This window comes from Aythya fuligula, chromosome 1, assembly GCF_009819795.1.
Source record: "Aythya fuligula isolate bAytFul2 chromosome 1, bAytFul2.pri, whole genome shotgun sequence".
In the NCBI taxonomy this organism is placed as follows: Eukaryota; Metazoa; Chordata; class Aves; order Anseriformes; family Anatidae; genus Aythya; species Aythya fuligula.
Window position 1 is genome coordinate 200,816,437 of NC_045559.1, and position 22,541 is coordinate 200,838,977.

The window sequence follows — 22,541 nt, forward strand, 5'->3', positions numbered from 1 at the left end:
ATGGAGCTGGAACTGATGGGTCTGGTGCACCCAGCATCCCAAGCAATCTCCCCTTTAATCAAAAGGTTTTGACACAAGGTTCATGGAAAAGCAAAAATCAATGGGATTATGTATGCAAGGGGTGTCCCAGCTCAGATCAGTTGCATATTTATATATGTGCAATGAAGAGCAAACTGAAAATACCTGAATGACATGCAAGGCCCCTCAGACTGTTTCTCAGTAACCTAAAATGATAAGAGCCTGCAACCAGTACACAGCCTTTCCCCACAGTTTTTCTGCCCTGGGGTAGTAGATCTGAAAAGTCTGCTTTTTGTATAAATGTTGAGTGGCTGTGTTTCGTGTGAATTGAGCCTGAGCACTCTCAAGGTGGCAGTGAGAAGATGAAAACCAGTGCTGGAATGACATGCCCTACCAACCCTCCTTTCAATCTTAGCCAGACTTATTCTCAGCACAAAGAAAAGATAAAAGCATGCTTTTGATTGCAGTATAATACAAAGTGTTATGACCTCTTTAGGGAAAAACAACAACAAAACTGCGGATATTTTTGTGCCTTGATGTTCCTATCAGATTCAGAAAGTGGATCGTTCTTCTGTTACCCCCTTCAATTCAACAAATCTTTTTCTCTAGCCATTTTCCAAAGCAGAAAGGAAGGTATCTCCTCTGAATGAAACATAAAGAAGTGCTGTGGTGTGGTTACAGAACAGCAGGTATTAGTTGAAGAGCCATAACATCCAGTGAAGCAAAGCATCTAACTGATAAAGCTTTCCTTCCTCCAGCTTTATCCAGACAGAATCTGTCTCCTTTGCACACTCAGCTGTTAAAAAGTGAACTAATGTAAATCACACCTAACTCAGGTCATAAAATCCAAGAATCATTAAGGTTGGAAAAGATCTCTGAGATCATCTTACCTCTGTCATCTTACTGACAGAAGGCATTGCTTTACATCTTTAAAAGCAAAGTCTTCAAAAACCTTTTAAAAACCTTTAAAAAAATCCTTTAAAATGTAACAATAAAATGTACACACTAAGTGTAAACTGTGAAAGGAAACGGGTAGTGTGGGTAAACTGACTGTATATGGTGCTCTCTGTGGTAAGGAAGAGATTGGCTTGATAATCATGATCATAAAATAGATGTCTTTAGCAATCAAGTGCATACAGCTAGGGCCTGAAAGTTTTGCTGTTCTTTTGCTGTGAGATGAAACAAACACAAGGCTTGCTGCCATGAATGAGAGCGTCTTTGAACTGGAGCTGTGATGCAGCATCTCTCTGAAATGCCCAGTCCAGCTGATGATGGGACGCTTCGTGTGCTTCTTGATTTCTAGGAGCTGAGAAGGAGGCTTTCCTCAGGGACTGAAGACAAACTTCTTTTCCCTCCTAACACTTTCACTCCCCTGTTTTCAGCCCTGGTGCTTATTTCTAGCATCCACGCTGGCTTTTTAGCCGTGCCTCCCCCATCCACCGCCCTCCCTCAGCTCCAGGGGGGACGGCCAGGGGGACCATCCCCGATGGCCGGGCAGGGGCAGAACAGCTGCCCTCCACTTTCAAGCCCTGAAGAAGCCCGTACAAGCCATCCTGCCCCGGGACGAGCCAGGAGAGCTTTCCTCCTGTCAGGATTTTGGCCGCTTTCTTTCCCCGTGTGCCCGCTCCCCGCCAGGGGACGCCGCCGCTCCTCAGAACTCCCTCATGGCGCGTGGCCCCCGTTGTCCCAGCGACCGCCGGTGGCGCCGCGGGGTAGGCGCTGCCCGACCGCCTCCGGGTTTGGGGACACCGTGGGGCTTGGAGGGGACTTTGGGGACCGGCAGCCGTCCGAAAAGGTGGCTGAGCCTTTGTGTGGGTGCCGCCGAGCCCCTGGTGCTGAGCGGGTGCCGAGCCTGGGGGAGCGGTGGTGGTTTGCACAGCCCCGGTGGGCGGCCCTGGGCCGTGAGGGGGATTTGGGGTGAGGGGGGTGTGAGGGAAGGGGCTGAGGGCGCTGGGATGGTTTTGGGGGGCTGAGGAGGGGGTTGTGGTAGTTGGTGGTGGGGTCTGCTGGGAATGCAGCTGTTTGGGGTAGAATCCTAGAGTCATAAAGGTTGGAAAAGCCCTCCCAGATCATCTGGTCCCACCACCCCCTACCACCAATGTCACCCACTAAACCATGTCCCCAAGCACCACGTCCAACCTTTCCTTGAACACCCCCAGGGGTGGTGACCCCACCACCTCCCTGGGCAACCCATCCCAATGCCTGACTGCTCTTGCTGAGCAGAAATGTCTCCTCATTTCCAACCTGAACCTCCCCTGGCACAAGTTGAGGCCATTCCCTCTGGTCCTATCACTAGTTACCTGGGAGAACAGGCTGACCCCAAGCTCCCCACACCTTCCTTTCAGGTAGTTGTAAGGAGCAATAAGGTCTGCCCTGAGCCTCTTTCATATACATACAGTGAGTACAAATGCCGCTGTGAGCTGTGCTGATGACAGTGAGTTTGCATCAATGGTGAGCTGCTGTGTAGGTGGTCACTGCAATGAGCATCTGGGAGCCATGGCACTTGGGTGGCAGTGTATGGGACCTGCTTCCTTCAAAGAATGAAGTGGCAGCATTAGTGATTGAAAACGCGCTGCTGACAACAGTTTGGGTCTACCAAGAGCCCTGATTTATTTGCTTGGGAGAAGAAAAATAGATCTTGCCTTCTCTAAATGGCTTCCTGCTGGTTTAAAGTCTGCAGTCCATTCTCTGTCCCCCTAAACATGTTTTCTTCTCTCTCATCTGTGTGTATTTTCTGTGGCTTGCAAAATAAAGCAAATCTGTCATTATTATATGTTCTTCACCTTGTTCTGCAACTTGGGGGCTTGCTGCTCCCTGCACAGGAAGAAGTTCATAAAAACTTTGTTGGAGCTCACCTGTGTCTTGAGTTCCAGAAACCAAACCTTTCCAAAGTACTGCTGCTCAAACTGTTTTCAGATTGTATCCAATTTTAAGCAATGGATTTGATTATTCCTTTAGTCGAAGAGACAGAGATTGTTTTAAAAAATAAAGTTGGGAATTTCTGCAGTGATCTTCCATTTCTGAGGAAAACCCACAAAATTTATGTTCAAAGTAGAATCAATACCACCCAGTTAATTCTGCACTGGAGATGCCTGCTAGATTATTTTTTATAAGTAAATACATATCCTACACTTGTGGATCTGATCTGGAAATTTTAAAGAGCTTCAGGGGAGTTAAACACCTAACTCCTTGTCTGAGTGAGATTTTTTCTTAGTTCACTTTGTCTCTTGAAAATCTCAGTCTGAATGTTCTAACTTGAATGTTGTAACAATTTTTAAAGGTTTCATAAAAATATTGTATTGAATAAACTGAAGCCAAATGAATCGATATCTGTAAAAGTTGCATTTGAACGTTGAGGAATTGTATGGCTTCAGACTTGAGTGGCTGCTCAGATACAAAAGGATTTTTTCTTGGATAATAAACGTTAATAGTTTTTACCCCAGTTATGGTGATACTGTGATGCAGGCATGATTGTAAAGAAGTTCAACAATAGAAATCTTTTACTCATATGTAGCAACCATTAAAACTTTGAGCTGGGACACTGGAAATTCAAGAAATTGCTGGTGGGAGTAAGATTTTTCCAGGTTTCTACGAATGGAATTAGCTCTGTTTGTGACTTAAATAATCAGGTGTTGCAGAGACTGTGACGGACTGCTTTACACAATTGTCCCTAAGAGTGTGAATTTGTCTTCAGCAGCAGAACAGACAGAATCTGCACAAAATTTCCAACAGAGTAGGAATAAAATTCTTCTGGATAAAACATTATGAAGAAGATATTCCATGGTCTGGGGAGCTGCGTACTGACCTAGACCCCAAGATATGTTTTCCCTTTCTTTCACTTGTAGAGCTGCCCCACAGTGAACATTTCTATTACAGGCCTTTCTGCTGTATACACTGCAGCAGAGCGGCTGTTCTCAGCACGCTCACTTGTTTCACCAGCAGGCATCAGCTACTCATCTAGGTTAGAAAGCAATTTTGTATGCAGCAAGCTGACCTTGCCTTGCCTCAGGGTATGGTGAATGTATTGAGAAGTCATGTGCTGGTGCATGGATTCGAGTGCATGTGTCAATAGTTGGTTTAACTTCATTCCCTTGATTTTCGATCGATTTGGCAGGCTTGCTGTGTTACTTTCCACTATTTTTTTTCCTGTTTCCTTGTGCTCATTGTAATGAGCTGGATGAGTATCCACCTGGCTGCATATTTACTTCCCGTAAAAAATTGTTTCAGTCTTGTCTATCTGAGTGATAACAGAGAGTTCAGAACTTGAGCAGAAAAGCAGTTTAAAATGAAAACAGGTTATGTATTATGTTTCTAGTCATTTGGTATAGAATTTCCTACATTATATGAACTAAACTGAATTTAATATTTGATGACGTGACTGCTAAAAGTGAGAAATCTTTGTAAGTGCCCTTTTCTTACAACTTTTTTACTTTATATAATATGTGCTACCAGTTCCATTACAGAACTATGCATTGTCAGTTGAATTCTGAGGCTGGTAGTTGTGACAACATACCCAGGGAATACTGCTGACACAGATATCCCTTCAGAGAGTGGTTTTGTTCCAGCTCTGACAATGAAAACTGATATCAGAGTCGCAGTGAATGGCAAATATTCATAGTGTTAGGAGAACAGAAGGAGAGGGAAAGAGATGCATATTAACAAGTGAACTTGATAAAACAAGCCTGACAAAGAAACAGAGACAAAGGACTGTAAAAGAAACAACTGCTTGTTTGATTTGCAAGAATGTAGAACAACCCACAGTGAGGGATGCAGTAAGTAACTAGTGACAGAGGCCCCTGTTCCCGAACATCTCTGTGCAGGACAGCACTTCAGGATGTCCCCAGAACAGGGACCTGAGTTCTGACACGGGCAGGATTGTTGCTGTCAACAAAGCATCTTTTTTTGTTTATGTTAGAATTGTTCAGCAGCCTTTGACATTTGTGAAATAAGACATTTTCTGGATTGTTTTTTTCTCATTTTGTTTCTTCCTTTCTGCTTACCCTGTCATCCTTTTAGGTCAGGCTTCCAGCAGAAATACAGCAAAAAACATGGAAAAGAAGAAGAAAGAGGAGAAACCAGAAGAACAACTTTCAGAAGAATATACTTTCCAGAAAGCCTTACTGGAATTTCAGTAGGTTTAATATATTTAACTTTTCACTTACATAGAATATATGATACGAAAGCAGACAGCAAAGAGAAGTATCCAATTCAGAACCTGAACTGATCACCATATTGGCTATGGCAATTTTGCACTGTACTTTTTTTTCTTATTTTGAGTTTTCAAGGCTATTTTAGAAATCTGCACTTTTTCAACTGCTATACTATTCCTGTAAGAAATCTTTTAAGTGGATCAGAAATAATTTTGTGTCATTAGGATAAAACTTAGGACGAGTTTTAATAAAAGCTAAAAATGTTTTTGTCTGTTAGTAGCAGATGTTTGATCTGCATGCTCTTAGAGTGAAAGATCACATTTGATTGTACTTTCTGGAATTCCCTGGTGTTCACAGAGGTATGTAGTCACTAGCCACAACCTCAAGACCTCTGGTTTGTTCCTCTGATGCAGCTGAGAGTGGAGCACAAAGGAAAGTGCTATGTGCAGTAGACCTTCAGAATAAAATCCTGGCTTTATGCAGAGGTTCTGAGCTGCTCCAGACTGTTCCAAAATCTCTAAAATGACCCTCACTGTAGGGAATCGTCCGAAGAAAAGCCATCACCATTTTTCAGTCCCACGTCTTGTATGAAAAGTTCTTGCCAGTAAGTTACCTGTATAGCAGGAAAAGAAAACCCTGCTACGACCAGTATCTTATGCAATGTCTTCCTTCACTAAACGCAGGCACCTCTGCTGCACCAATACATATTTCCAAGTCATGTTCTCATTGTGTTCTACCTAAAGCAAGAGTTTTTTAACAAAATTGAAGAGCATTATTAAAATTATCTTGGAGCAAGCTTTTTATCAGGAACAACCAGTCACTGCTTTCTGTTCTTTACTTATGTTGATCCAAAGGAAACAGGATCAGTCATGATAGAACTATAAAACTATAACAAAACAAACCATGGACCTTATTAGTTCTCAGAGTCCCCACACAGCCAAGCAACCTAGAAATTATTTTCCAAACAGTAGTTGTCAGAAGCACAGCTGAGCAAAGCACTGTCCTCAGCTTCTAACGGAGGATGTAGGTGCTCGGTGCCAGGACAGACTCCATATACATTGCACAAACTAAGTGATAAAACTGTGGACCCAAAACAGGAACCTTACTCATGTAATAGTATCTCTACCCTCAACTTCTTACCTCAGTATTTAAAATCACAGTTTTATAGAGGATCACAGGAAAAATCTCATTGTCAGCTTACACAGGGAGGAAAAATTGATTTTGACCAACTTTTTGACTTTGAAAATAATGGAGAAGAACCTTAAAGCTTTTCTAAAATCAAGCAGAGAACAGAAAGAGCTAAGGGGAATATTCCAGTAAGTTATGTAATAGTCCAGTTGATTTGATCTCCAATCTCTTGGGAAGATGATTGAAAGGACTAAAATTAAGCTCTATGATTTTTATCAGAGAAAGAATTTGACAGGGAAAAACCTCAGCATACAACAATTATAATCAGTTTTTAAGGAGCAGGGAGCCCTACCTCAGTGTAGGAATGAAAAGCAGGCTGAGCGAGTGCAAGAGTAACCATGTGCAGTTCTGGTGACACCTATAGGAGTTTACAGGATGTGGGGTTTTCTGTTTCAGTTTATGAAGAAGAGAATACAAACTTCCACAGTGAAACAGACCAAGTTTAGCTGAATCCTATCACAAACAATATCTTCCAAAAAATGCCAAGAAAAATATTTTGCTTAGAAATAAGCAAACTGTATTACTAGGCTGAGGAGAAAAACTGGCTTCTGGTAAAGTTATTGTTGTGCTTAGTCAGATATCCAAGCAAACAACTCATTTATCTGAAGAGTCTTCCTCTGCAATGTGTTGTACTGACACATGATGTTTAGTTTCTGAAACAATAACAGAGAAAAAAAGGAAAAAAAATAGTTTTCTTTCTGTCTTTCTCCTTCCCTCTCTCCCCCTCCTACTTTGCTCTCTCCTTACCTCTCTTTCTCTGATATTTTCCTTGTCTCTGTCATCTATAACTTCTCTGTACTGCTATATTGTGCAAAGCAACCTAATAATACAAGCAAACGTCCTTCACATTCTTCTTTAGGAATTTTCAAGCATATAATATTTGTTTAACTTCCACTCCCACATTTTATTTTGCATGTTGAAGAATGGTTGCTGTTAACAGTGAGTTTATTATTTTGCATTTTCAGTACTGTTCTCTAGTTTGGGATTGGATTGGAACAGCAGACCTGTGAATTACTTACCCTAGTAACATCCTATAGATGACTGACAAAACTATTATGATACCAGGGAGGAGAGGTTTTGTGGTTTTGTTTTCTTTTTTTTTGGTAGAGGATGAAATATTTCAACTAGCATGCAGAGTTGAGAAAAATAGTACCAAAGGAATCATCAATCTAGCTGTTCTGTGGCTTCCTGAATCTGACAAATACCATGGAAAAAATCTTCAGAGGAAAGTTCCAACGTGTAGTAGACAAAATAGCATATATTTGTTCTTCTCATATGTATTTTTGACATTAACAAAGTGACATATATAATTCCACTTCATGGAAAATCTTAAAGTAGCAGAAATTAAGATCTGCATCAGTATTCAAAACACGAAAATTGTTTAATGTGGCAGGTGATTTAGGAGGTCACAGTGTGTGGCTGTTCTTGGTCTTGTTCAAGCTGTCACCTTTGTCTGATAAGTAATGTATGTTTGCCATAGCCATCACCTCCATGTCCCTCCATGTGGCCCCTCTAACTAATATCCTTGTACTTAGTGGGAAACCTGAAGCACACCTTGGAGCACACTGAGAGCAGAGCAGACAAATCTAGTAACCTCCAACTTACGTGACTCACTCCCAGAGTGATCCAATTTTAGCCAGGAAAATGTGACATTCTTTTAAATATATATATTTTGGTAGAGACAAAACAAAACTAAACAAACAAACAAAAAAGAAACAATAACAGTTGAAACAGTAAAAGATACTGTGATAATTGTACCACGTCTATTGTGCTGCATGGTGAATGAATTTCAGGAAGATGTAGGAAGATTACAGAGAACTTTGCAAAAAGACACCATTTGCAGTCCAACATTTCTCATTCTAGAAGAGAGATCATTAGAAAAAAACATTTCTTCAGCATCTGGGGCAAAGAGGATCACAAGTGGTCTACGAAAATTGTGAAAGCAGTGTGCTAGTTCTTTGAAAAAAAATGCGTAGATTTACTTACAGAACTACTGCAGTCCCCATTCCCTTAGCGCTTCTTAGAGTTATTTAACAAGTTCTTACAGTAAACTTAAGTTCTTGGTGAAAAAAGCAGTTGAAAGCTCAGCAAATCAAAATTTTGGAAGAATTGGATGCCATTTAAGGCTCCAGTTTGGGATTCACCTGGCCTATCTCTTAGTGAGCTGTCTAGGCTTCCTATATGAGTATATGAGTGATGAGTAATAATTATTTATAGAGCACGAATTATCTTATCTTAAAAGAGATGTGGACAATAGGTTATCTGAGCCACAGCCAGAAAGGAAAGAACCTGCTTCTTCCTCTCTAGTAGCTACTACTGGCTACTACTGGTAGCCAAAGGGATGGAGTAAGCAGGGAGACTGCTTCTCACTATCAGCATGAGATCCAAACTGACACGAAGGTCCAGATCTATGTGGGAAGGCATTTCTTTCTGTGTAGTGAGTAGCCCCAAATTAATGAATCATTATCATACAAAAAATACATCCAAGTCACGTTCATGTCTCATCTAGCTTAAAGATTCCTTTTTCTTGCTTTTGAAAGGATTACTCTTTCTTTATTCTTTCCCCACAGAATTGAAACCAAAGAAGCAGCAATTGATCAGGTTTTGTGTAATCTGAAACAAGTAGAAGAGAAGAACAAAGAATATCATGAAAGAGTAAGTGACTGTACATCCTTCTCCCACCATATTTCTTCCTCCCACCACATTTTATACATGGTATTTTAACTCACAGATTCAATTTTTTTTTTTTTTTTTTTTTTTTTTTTTTTTAATCCAAGTACTACATTTACTATAACTAGTCATAGCAGTGAGTCTCTTGGAGTCAGTTAAACTAGAGTTAGTGAATCACTTCATAAGGTGAGAAGTTAAAAGGTGTTATAAAACGTAGGTGTTCTAAATACAACCATACAAAAAAAAAAAATGAGCTGCAGGAATAGAAATGCAGATTTGGGCACAGGAGTTTAGTTAAAGTGAGTTCAGTGAAGGTGATTTCCAATCTATATGAAGTACTCAGTAACCACCTAAGTATTTACTATTACTCTGCCCACCTTTCACTAGGTAACTTTACTGTAGTATGTTCAGATTTGCTTTCTCAAACAATCCTGCAAATATTCCTCAAGGAGGTAAAGAATACAGCTTCAGCATAAAGAAGAAGAAACAGCATTATCTGATTTTTGTTGGTAGTATTAGCAGATCTGCCTACGTATAGAGGTTTGCTGACCTTCTCTGGTTCATTTCCGAGGTAAGGAAATTGCACAGTTTCAAATTGTCACAAATTGTGAGAGTTTAATTATTCTTTCAAATTTAATTATAATCAAAAATGAACAACAACAACAAAAAAAAAAGCATCACACCGTTGTCTAGCTTTAATTTTTGGCACTGCTTGATGAAGAGACCCTTTCTTGTTGGTTAATAGTTGTGTTACTAGGATTTTTTTTTAAAACGAAGTTAAGTAACCTTGTTGTGATCGAGGTTATAATCACACCTGAGTGATACGTATACATAACAGTCTAAGTATGGCACCTGAGAAATGAGACTAGTGGGCTTTGAAAGTGGATATATGTACAATCATCTAATGAAAGGAATTAAAATCTCTCACAAATTCTTAAACTGGATCAGGTGATCAAACAATGCTGCCTCTTGCACTTCCCAGAGCAGTTAAACATTAAACAACCAACCTCTCTATGTCCTTCCCATGCCTGGTTGTTCCTTTGCTTTAAAAAATACCCATCTGTTTGGTGTTCATTTCAGACTTGAAGCCTAGTTCATGGTCCCTCAAGGACTTCTTCATACTTTAGACTGCACAAAGTACTTCAGGGCATTCTCGTAGTGCTATTTGGGGTCCCTTCTCTTTGGGCTGCAGCTCTTTGGGCTCCCTTCTTTGTTTCCTGCTTAATGTTTCCAAGCAGTTTACAGTTAATCCTTTTGAAAGTGAGGAATGTTTGAGACTCTCTACTGCATTATTATTGTTGCAGTTTGGTTGGTGTGGTTGTTTGCTCCTCCTTGGTGTCCTTTGGGAGCAAACATACACAGTCAGTAATTTAATTTGAGTGTCACTTACAAGGCTGATGGCAAGGGGACACAATCACAGTTGTGGAATTGGTAGGTATAACTAATTCCAGCTTTGGCAACTCTATCTGCTGTGGTTATAGGCAAGTGACTTGATTGATGACATTTCCACATGAAGGTGGTAAATTGTCATGAAGAATGTTGAAGTGAAGAACTAAATGACTTGTGAATGGGAACAATGTTATTTCCCCACCAGGAGCTTTCTTTCCAGGCAATGGAGGACTATTCATGTGCTGCACCGAGTAGGGCAGTCATTTGTTTCTCATTTCCTTGTGGTAATGGACTTGAAGTTATTGAGAAACTTCTGAGACTTGCAAATCTCCTCTCCCCTCCGTCCTTTTCAAAACATGAAGAATAGCTGAGTGGTTTTGCAGTGTGTCCTGGCACGGGTACAGATCCAACTTTTCTTCGTTGCTTAAATTTGTAACTTTGAGAACCAATTTGAAAATATCTCAATATAAGCCCTTCCAACTCTCATAGAACAACCGTCTGAAGGAAGAACAGCAGGCACACATCAGGCGTATACTCAGAAAAATAGAAGAAAAGGAGAAAGAGCAAGATGAAAAGGAGGTTGTAACTAGGGATGACGTGGAAGAGTCACTGCAAGCCACATGGCAGTACACTAAGGAGAAAGAACAGCTTCTGAAAGGTACCTTGTGAGTTGCAGAAGCATGGTTTGTAATTTACACGCTTGGAATTAAATACTTCTTTGCAATTTAAATAGAGATTCAGTGTCTTTGTTACATAAAAAGCATACAGCTTTTCCTCCCTGAATTTAATTGTGGAGAACCTATAAGTAAATCTGTTATTTAAGTCAAATTAAAATTCAAAAGAAGTGGGTCTTTTATAGAAATAGACCTGGTATATTAGACTGTTTTATTCTTTCCACGTGACATGTATTACTGTGCAAGTACAGAAGCTTCATATTTTCCATTCTATTGAAATTCATGGAAGCTTTATACACTGGCTCCACTGGAAGATAAAAAAAAAAAATAGAAATGATGGCAGCAAAAATGACTGGGTTTGGTTGTAGAAAGCTGTGGCTGCCATCCCTGTGATTCTCAATCAGAGTGAAATCACATGTCTTTACTTGCAACATGCCAGTGAGCACTGTTGTCTCCTTGGCAGAATAAGATCTGGCTGTTTTCAGCAACGATGGTGGCCCTTGACACTGTGTCATCATGTTGTAGTGTGCTGTAATGCAGAAGAGTCCCCTCTCTTTCCCTAATCCCACAGAAAGTGCCTTTTTTAAAGAAATTGAGGAACTCATAAGAATTATGAACTATCAGCTTAAGAAATTGGTAACAAACTTGTCTTCTGATGCCCTCATTTCATTAGACCTGCGCTCCCGAATGGAAGAAACTGACCAACAACTTTCAGCAAAGCAGAGTGAGAGGGATTACTGGTTGGAGTACAAAAATGTGGGAAGTAAAACACATGCCAACAAGATTAAGAATCTGGAAAACGACATCAAGGAAGTCAAAGATGACCTTCACAGGGCTACAGGTCAGTTTACAGCTAGTGTAATGCACATTACTTGCATTAATTAATTAAATTATAAACTTAGTTTGAGTCCAAGTTATAGTCATTTCTGACAGCTTTTCAAAACTGTGTGCCTAAGCAGGGCTGCGTAATCCTCCTGTAAGACAGAACTCTATCTCCATGAATGTCACTTTGTTAACAAAATTAATAAAGTTATGATTAATAAATCATAAAAAAGTTTTTAAATCATAAAAAGTGTATTAATCATAAAAAAGTTTATTAATAAATTAATAAAGAAATGATGAGCATTTAAAGAAACTGATAACCTTCTCTTCTGACTATTTTCTTGTAAAACACAGGCAACCCGTTTTTTAAAAATGTTGCTGTGATGGCCAGCAGTTTGGTTTTTTTTAATAGGTTTATGCGTGTTTAGATCTCCTACACACATGGCTCCCTTAGCACTCCTATTTGAAAATGTTGACTCTGCTCTCGTTGCTTCTCGTCACGCTTGAAGCACTTTGCATGTTGAAAACTTCTTTGACAGGCTCGTGGTATGAGCTCATTCTTGGAACACCATCCTTTGAATCGAGCACACTGGTTTAAATTCAGGACTAGAGGGAGCTGTACAGCCAGTGGTTTGAACTTGGCCTCCTGGTTGCATAGTCTCATGCGTGAGGCCCTGCAAAACTGCCAGCGCAGACATACACAGACCCTGGGAACTGTTTCAACACTGACACAACAGGGGAATTAATTTAAGAGCTCATGTATTCTGGTGCCGAGTGCTTTACGAACCCATTAGATCTCTTTACTACTGCACTATTTTAAAATCATGTAAATGTTTTGCTGGTATGTAACCCGTGCCGCTAACAGGAGAAGGATGTCCCGGTTTTCTCCCTTTACGACCCTCTCAGTATGCATGACTCCAGCCAAGCAGCTGGTAGTAACAGGCAGTGACACTGCTCTGACAGTCTCCCTATATTCCGTGCCAACCATTACCAGGCACCAGCTACTGCGGATACGAGCCAGCCAGCTATCTTTTTTTGTCTTGTGAAACATATTTTATCATGATTAAGATCTGCATTACACTTTCTGCGTTGCCAGATAGCCAGCCCATCAGAGATCAAGATCTGTGTTCAAAGAGAGGTCGGTGTTTTGCATTGTGTGCTTTCCCTGTTCTCAATCAGTTGAAAACTTTTGCTATACAGCTGCTGGTATATGGAAAGAAAAAGAGAATAGGCTCTTATATAGAATGCCAGAACGATCCAATAGCAACATTCAGTCTGACCTCCTGCATAGCAGGGGCTACAGAGCCAAAAATGTGTGACTAAACAGAAGTGTGTTTGTAGAGAGGCTGTCACAGAGGTACCTACAGCAGTTGCCTAATTAACATCCTGCAAAATGATGCTGCCAGCACGGGATGTTAGCATACTTTTTACCCAGCTTCCTGAAATCAAACTTGTGGCTGGGGAGTACTGTCTATACAGAGTTTACATCCAACAAATTCTCAGTGTAATACTGCAGCAAATTGGGCTTGTTCAGCTCTCACCCTTGTAACAGGCTTAGAGAGTAAGCATAGGTAGGGAGGTTCCTGTTTTTTTTATGTACCTGACACTGGCATAGCTTTTGTGGTGTGGACATTTTAAACAAAATCACTGGAGGGTAGAGGCAGCAAAAGAAAGCCTAACATTTACATGAGGTCTGCGGAAAACAATGCCGCAGTGAGACTGAGGGTAAATAGCCTCCCTAGAAAAAAAATGAGCATGTCTGAACAGTTCCTCCTTTGCTTAGTCTCCCAATACATCTCAGATTGTTTTGCTGTCTGAAAGAATGAAGAGGTGATTTAATTACAGTATGTAAGCACTTCCCACTTCATTCTGCCAAGTCCAGATGGCGGATTGATTAAGGTAGGCCAGGTTCCACCGTGCTAAATTAGGAACTAATGCACAACTAATGCACCTTTCTTATTTGACTGCCTTTGATTCCACAGCGGGTCCATGACCAGACACTCATTTACAGCCCGGTCAGCAGCAGACTGCAACACAAGTGCAGAGCTAGGCAGAATTTCAAGCTTCTGGAACAAGTGTGAATTGCCTTCCTTCAAAGAAATTTGCTACAATCTCATTAATTCTTTCACAAGGAGAACATACCAAGCAGCGCTGGGCTATTTAGTACAGCACAAAAACAACTGAAGGGAAGGATGAAATAATTAAACAGCAAAAGAACAGAACTTGAAGTCAAAGCCATTCAGTTAGATACAAGACATACTTTCTAAATAAGGACCACAAGTAACAATGAAAGCAAATAACTGAGGCAATTGCCACATTCTCTGTTTTGTCCTGTTGTCAAATTGGAACCCTCCTGGAAAGCTTAGATAAGTCAGAAAATTTATTAGGTCCAGTATAATGATAACTGAAAAAATGCTGCCATAAAATGATCTAATATGCTTCTATATCTAAAGCCTAAGCTTTCTAAGCACACCTCTTGCATAACTCCGGGAGCAGTGCTATTAAGAGAGTCAAAATGTAGTGGTAAGATACAAATATCTTAGTGGAGAACTACTCAGCTTAGTAGCTGTTGTAGTTGCCAGCAAAAAATTGCAAGATACTTCAGATTTCTAGTTTTTTAGTTAACTCTACTGTCCTTTGGGTTTAGAAGGACATTTTCTATGGACAAGTTAGATGCTCCACAGGACAGGATTCAGTGCATGGGGTGGTGGCTGACAAGTTCCTCCTTAGGAACAACGTGGCATGTATCTATTTGGTGTCAGAAGACATTGATGTTACATAATGATGTCTGGTTTTTTTTTGTTTTGTTTTTTTTTTTTTCTTTGAAGAATATTATAGAAAGGCTTTGAAAGCAGTGAAAAAAGAAAATGACAGACTAGTTGAGCTGTACGTGAAGAAAAGTAAGGAACTGGCGCCAGAGGTATCCCTTCTGTCTTTTTTCAAAATACCAACTGCATCATAGCTATGATTTATGTACTCTGCATTAATCTTAACTGGAATTAAGACGTGGAACTTTTCTAACAAAGTGAGAGCAATATAATCTGGTAGTACTCTTACTGAATATGGCTTAGTTTATTACTAATGACATAACCTTTTTTTTTTAGTATCAGACCATCAGTGAGTAGATATGGGGCATTTTACAAGAGGGGTTGTGGGAAACAGGGGCACAGGTAGTACTTGTTCAAAAACATGTCACCTTTGCTGTCATTTTAATTTTTATGTTTACATAGAGATCAAAAAAACATGTCATGTGAGAACCTAATCTAAAGGACTTCATGATTACAGTGATCTGCATTGGTATCTTCCCTCCCAGTTGTTCCTTTCCTCTCACTGACATCAATAATTAAATAGCAGTGATGGTTCATTAGCACAGAGCTCTCCGTGTTTCTGTCACTTGTCATAGATCAGTGCTGCCTCGGTTGTGATTGGTCTTGTCTTTTTTTAATAGCAAAAGATTTGATACCTTGCAAACAGGAAGATTTGAACAGTAGTGGGAACTCAGCAGAAAATGATAGACAAAAAAGAAAATTTGCTAACTCAAATATAGGAAACTATAAAATACTGGTAAATTGCTTGTCATATATAAAGCACACTGGGCTGGGTGATGGAGAAGAAACAGCTGGCGCTGTGGGCTAAATCTGCTCGTAATCCCTCAGGGGATGTTACAGGCTGTCTTGTGGATGTTTCTTAATTATTTCCTGCTAAAGAGCAGAAGGTTCTTTTTAGTATACAGCACTGTCAAAGTCCTGCTTTCAGAGATGGTCTTAAATTGTGTTTTCCCAGAGTGCTGTAAGATACTTAGACAAAAGCAGCATCAGAGAAATTGAAGAGAATGAGTGGCTGAAAGAAGAGGTAAGAGGATCACTTGCTCTCAGTTTATCATGGCAGTTCAGGTTTGAAATGCAGTGGCCTAAAATCATAGCTGTCTCCAGTGACCAGACTCTGAAGACTTTAATGGGAGAGATGAAAAGAGTTTTGGAGAAAGAGGGCTTCAGGCAGCTTTAAATGGGAGATAATAAAGAAACCCTGGAGATTAGGACATCGAAGAGAGGAAAATCAAAATTGAAGAAAGTTGTAATTGGTTCCTTGATAGCTCTTAGAGTGTTCTTTACTGGCAATTTAGAGTTAAATATTGGATATATGTAACTTTTTGTGTCCAGGAAAACCCTTTTTGTGAGACAAATTAATGAAATTGATTTTTCCATGGTTAAAGTTTGATATTGTGTTATTTCTAAATCTAAACAAGAGACTGGAGGAAGGAAATGCCCTTCCCCATCACTGCAACCTCACAGTTTAGAACTGAGCAGGATTTTGGGGGAAGTTAATGAATGAATTTACAGTTTTTCAGTGCCAGATCAACAAACCTGGCAGTTTCTCCCTTTTACCTACTAGTTTGCGGCACCACAGCTTTTGAGGCAATAAGGTAGTGGTCAGCAGAAGGGAAGGAGTGTTTTAATCTGCATATGAACATGCAGGAGCTTGAATTTAAACATCCTTTCATGGAATGCTTATGTAAAGCTGGAGGACTCCCTTCCCTTCTTCTGTCTCACAAATTTTACACATTATTAGGCAGTGTCAACAGAGGAGATCCAATCTGGAGTAGTCTTTCGTGCTGACAGGCCTTCTTCTCAGACTTGAGGGCTGTGGGTTTTTTTCCTCTCAGCTAGAAGTTTGCAGTGTTATGAATTAGCTTCTTTTGTTATTAGTTTCCTATGGTATGAGTTAGTGCTCTGAATTATTGTGGAAAACAAAACTATTATCACTGACTTCTCCAATCCTCTGAATTCATCCATTCATTTCCTTGGCTTTTCTTACACAGATGGAATGTTTTCCTCCAGGCTGATGTTTATATGGAGCTGACAGACTCTTCCAGTATATTGTTTTAGGGAGATAAAGATTTCAGTTTTGTCCCAGTCCAATTTTTTTTTTTTTCCAGTTTCGACACTGAACTGAAAAATGAGTTACCAACACAGACCTAAAATAATTACCTCAACATTTGAATGAATTTGAAGAATACAGTCACAATTTTCCAAGGTTACTGTGTCACACCAACAGGATACAAAGCTGCATCACCTCATTATGCCAAGACACATTCCCTTACTGGTTAATGACTTGCCATTTTCACCTTTTTTAACCCCTGGGAAAAACAGGAAGTAGGTTTTCACTGCATATTTGGATGATTATAGCTGGGTGAATTTGGCCTAGGTGACAACAGAAGCATTCAGGTCACTGAGTACTGTTTTCATACATGTGTTTAAAGCTATGATTTTGGGGGAGGTTTCCATCCCATAGTGCTTTCCACTTCCCAGTGGAGGAGATAAGAACTTGCTTGTCCTTCAGGAAAATGAAAAGAAACTGTGGGAACTGAGTAGTTGGTATCCTGTTGTTAATATAACTTTATTGCAATACGGGGTGACTACCAGTCCAAAAGAAAGTAAAACCTAGGGTTTAGACAATGTTGTGGCTAACCTGGACTGAAAGCATCACTAATTCTGGGTAAGAAGGTTTTATGGAATTAGAAAAGGAACACTTGCTCAGCAAGAGCCTGAATTTGTCTCTGAAAAGGTTTTTCTCTCTCAAAGGTCTGGTGTGAAACTGAAAAAAAAGCGAGATCCAGAGTTTCTCTCTCCCAGAACTGTTTGGCCACACGAGAAGAGTCTGCTGTCAGGGCTTTTTTCCTAGGAATACATTATTGACTATTTTATTAGGAAAGCTTTCCAATATGTGTATAGTCCCACTAAAATTACTTTTTTTTTTTTTATTGCCAAAAGGTTAAAGTGTACCGAAAGAAAGTGAGAGATTTGAAAACCTCTATTCAGCTTCTAGAAGAAGAAAATATAAATTTAGTGACAAAACTGATTGATGGCAAACTTCGGAATCTGAAAGTACCCAGGTAAAATGATGCCTTTACAGACTCAGAAATTATTATGACTTTTAAAAACAATGCCGACTCCTGCCTCTAAAGCTATTGGGGCTCTCCAACAACAAAACCAAGGTAATTTTCTAGTTGTGGGGAGGCAGAATTTGGCTACATGGGGGACTTGTATCTTTGAAGGATGACAGTGACTTTGTAACCTCCTAAATACCAAAATTCAGGGAAGAAGCTAGTTTTTTTTAATAACCTACAAAAACCTGTCCACACTCTCTTTCTTCTGATGGAGACACAACTGGGGCCTGGAAATAATTTCTTTCTGTCATAATTGTCTCAGACCAAGTGCTGAGTAATAGATTTTTCCTTTATTGTTAGCAAATTTTTAAAGGATGTGAGGATTAATATGCAAATATATGGAGTTTTGCAACCTCCAGTGAAACAGATGGCATGTAGTACTGAGCTGAAGTAAGGAAGAGGCCTTGGGATGTGTCTCTTTGTAGAGGTGTCTATAGTATTAGTTCCTTTTGTATTGAAATAATTGAACTTGTTTCCCAGAGAATGATTAATTTAGCTGCTAAATGTCATCACCAATGATATCAAAAGCACAGAGTAACAATGGGAATGCCTCCTCTTCTTTCCCTAGTGCCAGCTCAGTGATTTCAGCCCTATTGCACAAAAAAGTTCAGTGTCTTAAGTCAGAAGTGAACATTTTTCTCTCCTCTCCAAACTTTGGACTGCTTTTAAGAAAGAGCTGCCAGCTGCGGTTTGAATCTTGGCCTGACTGGAGACTATAACATTTGTTTTCTTTTAGTCTCATGGACATAGCTGAACTAAAGCTCTGAGAACAAAAAAGAGCAGCATAGAGCCACTAAGCTACCTGGCTGCCTCCGTTGCATTTTTGAACCATTGCACCATCCTGCCTTTGTGGTTAAGCAGCAAATGGCTTTCAGAAAAGGCACTCTCTCCCCACCCCAAAAGATTGCACAGGGTGATTTAGAGAGAAAAGTCAGCCCTCTAATGTGAGTTTCACTTTTGGTGTTGTTGTTTTCTTAATTTTATAGGCATTTGTGTCTTACTCAGGCGGCTGGCTTGCAAGGTGAATTCTCCCAGGATGAAATTAAAGCAGTAGAGCCCAGAGAGTACTCAGGTAATGCACATGGCAGCAGCTTGTAAGAACTGATCAGTCACTGAACGTTGAAAAACTTTTTATTGTTGAAGGTTTCTCCAAACTGCCTGTTTTACATGGTGAGCACTTAATTTCCCACTACAATAATGACAAACTGGAGTTTGGGTTAGGAGGAGACACCACCATCTGTAATAGTTTGAAAATTGAAATCAGTGTTGAGGTTGTTAAATGCAGTTATCTTTATACATCTAGCCAGGAGTGTGGTCAGTAGGATCAGCAACCTTTTACAAAGATGCTTCATATCTTAATCAGTTCTTACCTGATCCATGTCATCATGACTTCGTTATCATATCTTGTCCCAGAGAGGACACACTGGCTTTTACTTCACATGTGCACACACCTCGCAGTCATTCAGCACATTGAGGCACACCACAATTAATTTTAAATGAATCCCTAGCGACAGCAGATGAAGCTGTGTGGAGCTCAGCCTGAACTGAAAATCTTGGTCAGCGGTACTGAACTCCAGGCCGAATATACCCTGATAGGCATGCCCAGGAAAAATATATCCTGGTAGGAAAGAAGGGCCACATCGGTGTGTTTACCACTCAGAGTGGTTTATGTGGATACCTTAGTATCACATTTTCATTTGCATCTTTTTGTGAGCAGAAGAAAGAGAGAAAAAAAGAAAGACTAAATTAAATTGAAAAGGTAAGTTGCAGAAATTGAAGTTGTGAATATGTGAAAAAGGTTGTGAGTATGTGAAAAAGTCTGTTGAAGCTGTGAATCTGAGAAGTTCTGATCAGTTCCAGCCATGTATGGGCCTTTGGGAACCACCAGGCACCAACAAACGTTGACTAAGAGCTTGGAATTATATTCGTGTTTGAACAGTTCAGCTGTTACCTGTGCTGTACCTTCACCTAGTCAAGTAGCTCTTGTTCCAGTAAGCTGGGATCAAGTCACTGTCCCAGACCAACATAAAACGTGACAGCCCATGTCCTGAACTGTCTACCATCACGAGAATTGGTCAAATACAAATGCAAGCTGTGCAGGGGAGTTACAGGTAGACGAGCTGTGGCTCAGAAACTTGCATATATGTGCATAGAGATACATACACTGATAAAGAAATAAATGTTTTTGCTGTTTTCCTAGTCTTTAGCTATTCATGGCTATGCAGGATATAAGCTGAACTAATAAAAGCTATTTTTTCCCCTGTCCCATAGGCCCATCACTTCTTAATTCCAGTCAATTTCAGTCCCTGATCTTGATCAGAAGTTGTGAGGAGCAATAAACATAGAAAACTCAGTGAGAAAAAACAACATTTGGCTTGGATTGCCAATTAAAAATCCTGCCAAGCTGTTTATGACATGGCACTGGCCAAGCCACAGTAAAGATTGCAGGCACTGCTCATACTGAGTACTAATTCTGATCTTCATAAAGTTTTAACAGTTACATGCACATTATTATTCTCTTTTAAAAGCAAAGACAGATGGAAAGGAAAGCCTCAAAAGTGCTGCAGTGCCCTGTCAAAAGAGAAAATCCTCTCCAAAGATTCAGTCTGAAACAGAGGATGGGAAGCCTCAAGACAGCGATGAGGAGCTGCAGGAAAAATCATTGACTCCACTTCTTAACAGCTTGTATGAAGTTGAACAAGATTTCCAGGTATGAGTTCAAGTAATCGGGTCTTTCACTGACACAAATGGATTTCAGTATGGAGCGTGAACTGCCAGGAGTGGTCTTATTCCTGGTGTTGTTACAGAAAAAAAAAACTGGACAGGGTTTAGTCCTCAAAAGAGGTGATGGTACCTGCTCCAGGAGATCCTCGATTGCAAAAAGCTGCTTTCTGCTTCCATCCAATATTGCACACTTGAGTTATGAGAACTTGAACACGTTTGTAAATAAGCCAATTACTTTTGGAAAATTTATTGTTATTCCACGTCACGTCATGGATTTCTACTGCAAATTCAAGAAGTGATGTGGAAGTGGTACAGACTGCAAGGCTTGCTGTGTAGACATAAATCTCCATAATGTTTCCTTTCCCTTGAATATTGTATTCAAACACAATAATGATACTTTTTGCTTTTTTTTAAACAAACAACTATTTCTAGAAATTTGGCATTAATTTAATAACTTGCAACTTGCGTTCAGAGAAGTCATCCTGTTGCTTTGATCAGAGAATGCCTTAGGGAATGGCTCTGTCCTGAAGAGTCATTGCATGGAAAAGCTGAACATTTCACAAACAGACAAACAAAATCTGTCCAGGTGCTTGCTTCCTTGCAGCTGTTGCCTCAGGAGAGGAACACTAGCTTTGCTTCTTCTCTCCTGCTGTTAGCACTGCAGAGCCCACCCTACTGAGGGACACAGGTGCTGCTGGCATTCCTGTATTTCACAAAAATTAAGGTATAACTACAAACAGTGGTGTTGCAACTAGCAGGAAAGCATTTATTAAACTTGATTCAAGACCTTGTGCTGTAGGGTTCCTTCTCCCTAGCCTTCACTGTACGATCCTGCTGCTGCCTCTAGGGAACTGTAGTGCGCATCGGCCTCTTCTCTAGCTGGTTCACTCACCATCCCAGCAGCAAAGCCTGCCTTTGTTTGTTTTGTTTCTTCCCCTTGAATTAGTTTGACTCACCTGAACTGAGTCAGAGGCCTAGGGAAGTCCAGAGCCAGCACAAACATGGTGCAAGCACCAAGTTGGATTTGGACCTCTCTCTTTTGGCAGTACTGAACTGTTGGATTAATTTAATCCTTCTCACGGAACTAAACTTGGGAGCAGAATTTGGGCTGCAGAGAAAACATTATTGGTGAAAACATGCAGGAAAAGAAAGCAGCAGGGCTGCATCCTCCTAGGATCAGCTGACTTGTAGATTAACCCACTAACACTGAAATTACTGAACATGGCAACCCCAGGACAACACTTGTGGAGTTGCTTTTAAGAGGAAAGATGCAGTTTGTTTGGTTTGTTGTTGAAGAGCTGCCTCTTTTCTCTGCAACTGCAGAAGAACGGTATTTTTTCTTCTTAAGGAATACTTAAAACTGGGTCCTCTGGAGTCAAAGCTAATGTGTGTGATTGGAAGAGCCATGCCTATTCACAAGGAGCCAGAAGAAATGCCAGGCAGGAGCCCCACGGAAGGTGGCTCTATGGCTAAATCCAACAGGCACATCACAGCTGAGATGATCAAAGCCTTGACTAAGGAACAGGTTGGTTAAAAAAAAAAAAGAGAAGCCGTGCTGTTAACAGACACGTAACACTCTCAGTTCATTAAATATTTGCTCTGTCGTTCAAAGAGTGCGTGGACTTTGTGGTTACTATTTTTGAGTGTCTGAATCATCCCCACATAGAAGTTTAATTAGGGACATGCCCAGATTGCGAACTGAATGGCTGTTTTCCTTCAACTTGGAGGTATCGCTGGGGCATATCTTGAGCTTCTCAGTCCAAACAGCTGCACGTGTGGCTAAGAAGTTCTTATGAGAAGTTATAGCTGAGGTATTATGAGCTGAGCTTTTGTGATCCCTACTTGCTGTGTGTCAAATGTGGAATTCCAGCTCAAGCTGACACTGAACGCAGGCTGCCATAAAATACAGAACTGCTACAAAACACTTAATTCTTTGCTAAATCAGAACCCAGTTTACCC

The 22,541-nt window shown here is 40.3% G+C and overlaps 1 protein-coding gene across 1 annotated transcript; it reads left to right on the forward strand.

The window, feature by feature from the left end:
• The first annotated feature begins 5,032 nt into the window (after positions 1–5,032).
• Positions 5,033–22,124, forward strand: CCDC83 (coiled-coil domain containing 83). The gene is made up of 10 exons (XM_032184472.1): positions 5,033–5,149; positions 8,927–9,011; positions 10,905–11,073; positions 11,763–11,930; positions 14,740–14,831; positions 15,695–15,763; positions 17,683–17,804; positions 18,845–18,930; positions 20,387–20,568; positions 21,931–22,124. Exons 1-10 carry the CDS (start codon positions 5,067–5,069, stop codon positions 22,114–22,116), a joined length of 1,242 nt encoding a protein of 413 aa, XP_032040363.1. The 5' UTR covers positions 5,033–5,066; the 3' UTR covers positions 22,117–22,124.
• The last annotated feature ends 417 nt before the right edge of the window (positions 22,125–22,541 follow it).

Excerpts from the sequence above, each read along its gene's own strand:
- CCDC83 (XM_032184472.1), top strand. The coding sequence starts at position 5,067 with ATGGAAAAGAAGAAGAAAGAGGAGAAACCAGAAGAACAACTTTCAGAA. Across the intron at positions 11,931-14,739 it reads TGACCTTCACAGGGCTACAG|AATATTATAGAAAGGCTTTG; the intron begins GTCAGTTTACAG and ends TTTTCTTTGAAG. Across the intron at positions 15,764-17,682 it reads ATGAGTGGCTGAAAGAAGAG|GTTAAAGTGTACCGAAAGAA; the intron begins GTAAGAGGATCA and ends TATTGCCAAAAG.